General features: G+C 36.0%; 1 protein-coding gene across 1 annotated transcript; it reads right to left on the bottom strand.

Annotated features, from left to right (window-relative positions):
• Positions 1-225: 225 nt before the first annotated feature.
• Positions 226-855, bottom strand: LOC139863557 (uncharacterized). The gene has a single exon (XM_071852178.1). The coding sequence runs from the start codon at positions 853-855 to the stop codon at positions 226-228; it is 630 nt and encodes a 209-aa protein (XP_071708279.1).
• Positions 856-10,995: the final 10,140 nt, after the last annotated feature.

The following is a 10,995-nucleotide window of genomic DNA, read 5'->3' as shown; positions in this document are numbered from 1 at the left end:
AAAACTTATATTTAAAATAATATAGTTATATATTAATTTTATTTTATTTGGGTAAAGGGTTACCCCGGCGAAGCTTTTATTAACGATAATAAAAGAATAGAGAAAACACAAAAGAGCAAGAGCTATAAGCGTACCTTATAGCCATCTAAGCACACCACAACGCTAGCAAAACTAAAACAAAAAAGACTGCACTAGCGGAAAAGAACCACAAAACAAGAAAGACAACTATGCTAATCTCCAAACAATCTTTAGCTCTCTAACTTGCCTTGACTCCTTAAAGTGAATCGTCATTAACTTCAGACGAACCGAAGAATAGATATCATCAAATAGTCTATCTTTCGTTCGGGATTTGCCTTTGAACAACCTGCAATTGCGCTCTTGCCGTAGAAAATAAACCATAGCTGCAAACATGAGTTTAGATACAACCACTCTAGCACTATTTACAGCTCCATCCGCCAAGCAATTAGAGATATGCGACCAATTATAGCTGTGAATTTGAATGTTCATGTATGGCCTCGCTTTATCCCAAACTGCCCGAGAGAAATTGCACTCGAAAAACAAATGCGAGTGAGAATCTGAACATCCCTTACAAAGAGGACATAACAACGTTTGATTATGAATTTCCCAAGCCATCATCTTATCATGTGTCTTCAATTTTTCCATCATTAAAAGCCAAGCCACAAACGGATGACGAGGGATACATTGAGAAAACCAAATGACGTGAAACCAACTAACAACATGAGCTCTCGGACGCATAGCTTCATAAGCACCTGCTACTGAAAAATCACTAATAATCCCATCTACTCCTTTCCATTTAATACTATCAGTAGCAACTAGCAAAATAGGCACATTCATTTGTAACAGAGTGGGATATTTGTGAAACCAATAAAGGGGCCAATTCCATTGATTATTTTGGATAATTTCATTAACGTTTGAATATGAATTATAGCCAGCTCCATTTATGTCGCGCCATGAAATAAAATCAATTAACGGACAACTATTATCCCATACATCAAACCAAGCAAGCGTATTATGACCATTCCCAATTTTATTAAAAATAAACTTACGAATTATGTCACGAGATTGCAAGATCTTCCTCCAACTCCAACTTACATCAGGTTTAATAGGTGCATCCCAAAACGACTTTGAGTGAAGGTGATAAGTGTGCACCCATTTTGTAGTGACCCGAACTTTTCCATGTTTATATATATTAATTGAGATTGATATTTACATGATTAAATGTTTCCAACATGTTAAGCAATCAAACTTGTTAAGACTTGATTAATTGAAATATGTTTCATATAGACAATTGACCACCCAAGTTGACCGGTGATTCACGAACGTTAAAACTTGTAAAAACTATATGATGACATATATATGGATATATATATAGTTAACATGATACTATGATAAGTAAACATATCATTAAGTATATTAACAATGAACTACATATGTAAAAAACAAGACTACTAACTTAATGATTTTTAAACGAGACATATATGTAACGATTATCGTTGTAAAGACATTTAATGTATATATATATCATATTAAGAGATATTCATACATGATAATATCATGATAATATAATAATTTAAAATCTCATTTGATATTATAAACATTGGGTTAACAACATTTAACAAGATCGTTAACCTAAAGGTTTCAAAACAACACTTACATGTAACGACTAACGATGACTTAACGACTCAGTTAAAATGTATATACATGTAGTGTTTTAATATGTATTTATACACTTTTGAAAGACTTCAATACACTTATCAAAATACTTCTACTTAACAAAAATGCTTACAATTACATCCTCGTTCAGTTTCATCAACAATTCTACTCGTATGCACCCGTATTCGTACTCGTACAATACACAGCTTTTAGATGTATGTACTATTGGTATATACACTCCAATGATCAACTCTTAGCAGACCATGTGAGTCACCTAACACATGTGGGAACCATCATTTGGCAACTAGCATGAAATATCTCATAAAATTACAAAAATATGAGTAATCATTCATGACTTATTTACATGAAAATAAAATTACATATCCTTTATATCTAATCCATACACCAACGACCAAAAACACCTACAAACACTTTCATTCTTCAATTTTCTTCATCTAATTGATCTCTCTCAAGTTCTATCTTCAAGTTCTAAGTGTTCTTCATATATTCTACAAGTTCTAGTTACATAAAATCAAGAATACTTTCAAGTTTGCTAGCTCACTTCCAATCTTGTAAGGTGATCATCCAACCTCAAGAAATCTTTGTTTCTTACAGTAGGTTATCATTCTAATACAAGGTAATAATCATATTCAAACTTTGGTTCAATTTCTATAACTATAACAATCTTATTTCAAGTGATGATCTTACTTGAACTTGTTTTCGTGTCATGATTCTGCTTCAAGAACTTCGAGCCATCCAAGGATCCGTTGAAGCTAGATCCATTTTTGTATTTTCCAGTAGGTTTATCCAAGGAACTTAAGGTAGTAATGATGTTCATAACATCATTCGATTCATACATATAAAGCTATCTTATTCGAAGGTTTAAACTTGTAATCACTAGAACATAGTTTAGTTAATTCTAAACTTGTTCGCAAACAAAAGTTAATCCTTCTAACTTGACTTTTAAAATCAACTAAACACATGTTCTATATCTATATGATATGCTAACTTAATGATTTAAAACCTGGAAACACGAAAAACACCGTAAAACCGGATTTACGCCGTCGTAGTAATACCGCAGGCTGTTTTGGGTTAGTTAATTAAAAACTATGATAAACTTTGATTTAAAAGTTGTTATTCTGAGAAAATGATTTTTATTATGAACATGAAACTATATCCAAAAATTATGGTTAAACTCAAAGTGGAAGTATGTTTTCTAAAATGGTCATCTAGACGTCGTTCTTTCGACTGAAATGACTACCTTTACAAAAACGACTTGTAACTTATTTTTCCGACTATAAACCTATACTTTTTCTGTTTAGATTCATAAAATAGAGTTCAATATGAAACCATAGCAATTTGATTCACTCAAAACGGATTTAAAATGAAGAAGTTATGGGTAAAACAAGATTGGATAATTTTTCTCATTTTAGCTACGTGAAAATTGGTAACAAATCTATTCCAACCATAACTTAATCAACTTGTATTGTATATTATGTAATCTTGAGATACCATAGACACGTATACAATGTTTCGACCTATCATGTCGACACATCTATATATATTTCGGAACAACTATAGACACTCTATATGTGAATGTTGGAGTTAGCTATACAGGGTTGAGGTTGATTCCAAAATATATATAGTTTGAGTTGTGATCAATACTGAGATACGTATACACTGGGTCGTGGATTGATTCAAGATAATATTTATCGATTTATTTCTGTACATCTAACTGTGGACAACTAGTTGTAGGTTACTAACGAGGACAGCTGACTTAATAAAGTTAAAACATCAAAATATATTAAAAGTGTTGTAAATATATTTTGAACATACTTTGATATATATGTATATATTGTTATAGGTTCGTGAATCAACCAGTGGCTAAGTCTTACTTCCCGAAGAAGTAAAAATCTGTGAAAGTGAGTTATAGTCTCACTTTTAAAATCTAATAGTTTTGGGATGAGAATACATGCAGGTTTTATAAATGATTTACAAAATAGACACAAGTACGTGAAACTACATTCTATGGTTGAATTATCGAAATAGAATATGCCCCTTTTATAAAGTTTGGTAATCTAAGAATTAGGGAACAGACACCCTAATTGACGCGAATCCTAAAGATAGATCTATTGGGCCTAACAAACCCCATCCAAAGTACCAGATGCTTTAGTACTTCGAAATTTATATCATATCCGAAGGGTGTCCCGGAATGATGGGGATATTCTTATATATGCATCTTGTTAATGTCGGTTACCAGGTGTTCACCATATGAATGATTTTTATCTCTATGTATGGGATGTGTATTGAAATATGAAATCTTGTGGTCTATTATGATGATTTGATATATATAGGTTAAACCTATAACTCACCAACATTTTTGTTGACGTTTTAAGCATGTTTATTCTCAGGTGATTATTAAGAGCTTCCGCTGTCGCATACTTAAATAAGGACGAGATTTGGAGTGCATACTTGTATGATATTGTGTAAAAACTGCATTTAAGAAACTTATTTTGTTGTAACATATTTGTATTGTAAACTATTATGTAATGGTCGTGTGTAAACATGATATTTTAAATTATCATTATTTGATAATCTACGTAAAGCTTTTTAAAACCTTTATCTATGAAATAAAGGTTATGATTTGTTTTAAAAATGAATGCAGTCTTTGAAAAACGTCTCATATAGAGGTCAAAACCTCGCAACGAAATCAATTAATATGGAACGTTTTTAATCAATAAGAACGGGACATTTCAGTTGGTATCAGAGCCTTGGTCTTAGAGAACCAGAATTTGCATTAGTGTGTCTTATCGAGTTTGTTAGGATGCATTAGTGAGTCTGGACTTCGATCGTGTTTACTTGAAAAATGATTGCTTAACAAATTTTGTTGGAAACTATATATTTTTAACATGTGAATATTATGTGATATATTAATCTCTTAACGCGTTTTATATTATGTGATAGATGTCTACCTCTAGAACAAGTCCCATTGACTCACCTAATAATAATGAAGAGTCAAATGTAAATTGGAATGATTCGTGGACTGATTCACAAGTTCCCGAAGAGGAACCGGAAGAAGAGTCGGAACCGGAAGAAGAATCGGAACCGGAAGAAGAATCGGAACCGGATGAAGAAATAGAACCGGTGGGGGAAATAATAAAACGGTTAAGTAAAAGAAAATCCTCAACCAACCGACCAAGGTTAATTATGGTCAATGGTGTTTCCGCCAAGGAAGCAAAATATTGGGAGGATTACCAATTCTCCGATGAATCGGATTCCGACAAGAATTCCGATGATGTTATAGAAATTACCCCAACTGAATTTAAAAAGGCAAAAGAAAATAATAAGGGAAATGGCATAAAAATAGAGAAATCTAATTCCAACCCCGATGAACTTTATATGTATCGTCAACTCCCGAAGTCATTAAGTTGTAACAATGACCCGGGAACCTCTAAACCACCAGGTTTTTCTAAACCAATGTGGAAAACGATGGCTCGTATTAGGGGAACATTATATATCCCTAGAAACTTTGCAAAACGAACCAAAACCGAAGAAGAAGAAACAAGCGAGTCGGAATAAGATAGTTGTATTCGTGTGGTGTAATATATGTAATATAGTGTGCTTATGCTTTATGATATATGTAAAAATTGCTTGTATTAATAAGTATTTTTTTTATGAATCTAACTCTTGTCTATTTTACAGTATAAAAACACAAAATGGATAGACAACCCAATATTTTAAGAGACCTACCCGGAGACATGATTGATGAAATCTTGTCTAGAGTCGATCAGAATTCTTCGGCACAACTATTTAAGGCGAGATCAGCTTGTAAGACATTCGAAGAACGTTCCAAGAATACCTTGGTTTATAAAAGGCTTTCATTCGAAAGATGGGGGATATCACATTGGGAAATCCATAAGTTACGATGTGTTTACCTTGACGCATATATTGCGGGGAACCCAAATGCTATTTTACGCAATGGGTTAAGAAATTATTTTGACTCAATATATCCGAATATTGGACTTCGTGATTTAGAAAAAGCGGCTAACATGCAACATAAAGAAGCATGTTATGCTTACGGATTAGTAATGTTCGCTTCTCACCAAAGTGAGAACAAGAACATCGGGCTACAACTATTAAACAAAACGTTCCCACAAGTGACGGAGTCGGTAATTGGGGTAAGAAATGAGGTTTTTAGATTGTTACGGGACTGTTGGACATTACGTAACCCTCGTCCCTTTGACGACGTTACAACACGCTGTCTTATCAATGGCCATAACGGTTATGTTCCACAAGACCAAGGATGGGAAGTAATCCTAGTAAAACCAGAATGCATGACTTGTTTCTGGACGTATGAATTACGTGTCTTTATTGCCTTTGCTGAACGACTTGTGTACTAGCTAGAATTATCTTCACAACCATCTTGTATCAAATTTATTGTGTGCTATATTTCATGCTATATGTAAAATAAGCGGTATTGTAACTTTGTAAAATATTGTGTAAAAGTTTGAACGTGAAATATTATTATAATCAGTTTTTCATATAGAATTGTAGTAGTTGAATTGTATATTAGCTACTAAGTATGAACTTAACGGGTAGGTACTACCCGAATTTAAACTTATAAAACGCTAATATGAAGAAAAAGCTTTTATAAATGAGTTCATATTATGCTACGAAATACTATTAACTACTCTTAATATTCTGTATGATTAACTTGTTCCATTTGACTATTTTGAAGGAAATGGCACCGACTACTCGACACACCGTGAATATGAATGAAGAGGAATTCCGTACTTTTCTAGCTTCAAACATAGTCGCAGTACAGGCTGCGCTACATACCAACAATAACCTTGGATCTAGCAGTACAGGAAATCGTGTAGGATGCACCTACAAAGAATTCACTGCCTGCAAACCTTTGGAATTTGATGGAACCGAAGGACCGATCGGATTTAAACGGTGGACTGAGAAGGTTGAATCGGTGTTTTCCATAAGTAAGTGTACTGAAGAGGACAAAGTGAAGTACGCTACGCATACCTTCACAGGTTCTGCGTTAACATGGTGGAATACCTATCTAGAGCAAGTGGGACAAGACGATGCGTACGCACTACCGTGGTCAGCATTCAAGCACTTGATGAACGAGAAGTACCGTCCCAGAACCGAGGTCAATAAGCTCAAGACAGAACTTAGAGGGTTACGAACCTAAGGATTTGATATTACCACGTACGAAAGACGATTCACAGAATTGTGCCTATTGTATCCGGGAGCATTCGAAGATAAGGAAGAGAAGATCGACGCGTTTGTGAAAGGATTACCGGAAAGAATCCAAGAAGATATAAGTTCACACGAGCCCGCCTCCATACAACAGGCATGTAGAATGGCTCACAAACTAGTGAACCAGATTGAGGAAAGAATTAAAGAACAGATGGCTGAAGAGGCCAATGTGAAGCAAGTCAAAAGAAAGTGGGAGGAAAACAGTGATAAGAATCACCAATACAACAACAACAGCAATTACAACAATAATTGCAACAATTATCCCAACAATCGCAACATCAATCGCAACTACAACAAACGGCCCAACAACAACAACAACAACAACAACAACAACAACAACAACAACAGCAACTACAACAATCATCCCAACAACAATAATAACCGCAACAACAACAACAATCAGAAGCAGCTATGCCAAAGGTGTGAAAAGTATCACTCGGGGTTCTGTACCAAATTTTGCAACAAGTGTAAAAGAAATGGTCATAGCGCGGCGAAGTGTGAGGTCTACAGACCAGGGGTTAATAGAACGAAAGGAACAAATGGTGTTGGAACGAGTAATGGCGGAGCAAGTAGTGTCGGATCAAGTTATGCCAATGTAGTTTGTTATAAATGTGGAAAACCGGGCCACATTATTAGAAATTGCCTGAACCAGGAGAACACGAATGGACAAGGCCGCGGAAGAGTTTTCAATATTAATGCGGCAGAGGCACAGGAAGACCCGGAGCTTGTTACGGGTACGTTTCTTATTGACAATAAATCTGCTTACGTTTTATTTGATTCGGGTGCGGATAGAAGCTATATGAGTAGAGATTTTTGTGCTAAATTAAGTTGTCCATTGACGCCTTTGGATAGTAAATTTTTACTTGAATTAGCAAATGGTAAATTAATTTCAGCATATAATATATGTCAGAATCGAGAAATTAAACTGGTTAGCGAAACATTTAAGATTGATTTGATACCAGTAGAGTTAGGGAGTTTTGATGTGATAATCGGTATGGACTGGTTAAAAGAAGTGAAAGCAGAGATCGTTTGTTACAAAAATGCAATTCGCATTATACGAGAAAAAGGAAAACCCTTAATGGTGTACGGAGAAAAGGGCAACACGAAGCTACATCTTATTAGTAATTTGAAGGCACAAAAACTAATAAGAAAAGGTTGCTATGCTGTTCTAGCACACGTCGAGAAAGTACAAACTGAAGAAAAGAGCATCAATGATGTTCCCGTCGCAAAAGAATTTCCCGATGTATTTCCGAAAGAATTACCGGGATTACCCCCACCTCGATCCGTTGAATTTCAAATAGATCTTGTACCAGGAGCTGCACCAATAGCTCGTGCTCCTTACAGACTCGCACCCAGCGAGATGAAAGAACTGCAAAGCCAATTACAAGAACTTTTAGAGCGTGGTTTCATTCGACCAAGCACATCACCGTGGGGAGCTCCTGTTTTGTTTGTCAAGAAGAAAGATGGTACATTCAGGTTGTGTATCGACTACCGAGAGTTGAACAAACTTACCATCAAGAACCTCTACCCATTACCGAGAATCGACGACTTATTTGATCAACTACAAGGCTCGTCTATTTATTCAAAGATTGACTTACGTTCCGGGTATCATCAAATGCGGGTGAAAGAAGATGATATTCCAAAGACTGCTTTCAGAACACGTTACGGTCATTACGAGTTTATGATCATGCTGTTTGGTTTAACTAATGCACCAGCTGTGTTCATGGACCTTATGAACCGAGTGTGTGGACCATACCTTGACAAGTTTGTCATTGTTTTCATTGCTGACATACTTATTTACTCAAAGAATGATCAAGAACACGGTGAACATTTGAGAAAGGTGTTAGAAGTATTGAGGAAGGAAGAATTGTAAGCTAAATTTTCAAAGTGTGCATTTTGGTTGAAAGAAGTTCATTTCCTCGATCACATAGTGAACAAAAAAAGTATTAAGGTGGATCCGGCAAAGATAGAAACTGTTGAAAAGTGGGAAACCCCAAAAACTCCGAAACACATACGCCAGTTTTTAGGACTAGCTGGTTACTACAGAAGGTTCATCTAAGACTTTTCCAGAATAGCAAAACCCTTGACTGCATTAACGCATAAAGGGAAGAAATTTGAATGGAAGGATGAACAAGAGAAAGCGTTTCAGTTATTGAAGAAAAAGCTAACTACGGCACCTATATTGTCATTGCCTGAAGGGAATGATGATTTTGTGATTTATTGTGACGCATCAAAGCAAGGTCTCGGTTGTGTATTAATGCAACGAACGAAGGTGATTGCTTATGCGTCTAGACAATTGAAGATTCACGAGCAAAATTATACGACGCATGATTTGGAATTAGGCGCGGTTGTTTTTGCATTAAAGACTTGGAGGCACTACTTATATGGGGTCAAAAGTATTATATATACCGACCACAAAAGTCTTCAGCACATATTTAATCAGAAATAACTGAATATGAGGCAGCGTAGGTGGATTGAATTGTTGAATGATTACGACTTTGAGATTCGTTACCACCCGGGGAAGGCAAATGTGGTAGCCGACGCCTTGAGCAGAAAGGACAGAGAACCCATTCGAGTAAAATCTATGAATATAATGATTCACAATAACCTTACTACTCAAATAAAGGAGGCGCAACAAGGAGTTTTAAAAGAGGAAAATTTAAAGGATGAAATACCCAAAGGATCGGAGAAGCATCTTAATATTCAGGAAGACGGAACCCGGTATAGGGCTGAAAGAATTTGGGTACCAAAATTTGGAGATATGAGAGAAATGGTACTTAGAGAAGCTCATAAAACCAGATACTCAATACATCTTGGAACGGGGAAGATGTACAAGGATCTTAAGAAACATTTTTGGTGGTCGGGTATGAAAGCCGATGTTTCTAAATACGTAGGAGAATGTTTGACGTGTTCTAAGGTCAAAGCTGAGCATCAGAAACCATCAGGTCTACTTCAACAACCCGAAATCACGGAATGGAAATGGGAAAACATTACCATGGATTTCATCACTAAATTGCCAAGGACTGCAAGTGGTTTTGATACTATTTGGGTAATAGTTGATCGTCTCACCAAATCAGCACACTTCCTGCCAATAAGAGAAGATGACAAGATGGAGAAGTTAGCACGACTGTATTTGAAGGAAGTCATCTCCAGACATGGAATACCAATCTCTATTATCTCTGATAGGGATGGTAGATTTATTTCAAGATTTTGGCAGACATTACAGCAAGCATTAGGAACTCGTCTAGACATGAGTACTGCCTATCATCCACAAACTGATGGGCAGAGCGAAAGGACGATACAAACGCTTGAAGACATGCTACGAGCATGTGTTATTGATTTCGGAAACAGTTGGGATCGATATCTACCATTAGCAGAATTTTCCTACAACAACAGCTACCATTCAAGCATTGAAATGGCGCCGTTTGAAGCACTTTATGGTAGAAAGTGTAGGTCTCCAATTTGTTGGAGTGAAGTGGGGGATAGACAGATTACGGGTCCGGAGATTATACAAGAAACTACCGAGAAGATCATCCAAATTCAACAACGGTTGAAAACCGCCCAAAGTCGACAAAAGAGCTACGCTGACATTAAAAGAAAAGATATAGAATTTGAAATTGGAGAGATGGTCATGCTTAAAGTTGCACCTTGGAAAGGCGTTGTTCGATTTGGTAAACGAGAGAAATTAAATCCAAGGTATATTGGACCATTCAAGATTATTGATCGTGTCGGACCAGTAGCTTACCGACTTGAGTTACCTCAACAACTCGCAGCTGTACATAACACTTTCCACGTCTCGAATTTGAAGAAATGTTTTGCTAAAGAAGATCTCACTATTCCGTTAGATGAAATCCAAATCAACGAAAAACTCCAATTCATCGAAGAACCCGTCGAAATAATGGATCGTGAGGTTAAAAGACTTAAGCAAAACAAGATACCAATTGTTAAGGTTCGATGGAATTCTCGTAGAGGACCCGAGTTCACCTGGGAGCGTGAAGATCAGATGAAGAAGAAATACCCGCATCTATTTCCAGAAGATTCGTCAACACC

The sequence above is a fragment of the Rutidosis leptorrhynchoides genome, chromosome 8, assembly GCF_046630445.1.
Source record: "Rutidosis leptorrhynchoides isolate AG116_Rl617_1_P2 chromosome 8, CSIRO_AGI_Rlap_v1, whole genome shotgun sequence".
Taxonomy (NCBI): Eukaryota; Viridiplantae; Streptophyta; class Magnoliopsida; order Asterales; family Asteraceae; genus Rutidosis; species Rutidosis leptorrhynchoides.
The sequence above is the reverse complement of the archived record's forward strand: the minus strand, read 5'-3'. Positions and strand labels throughout refer to the sequence as shown.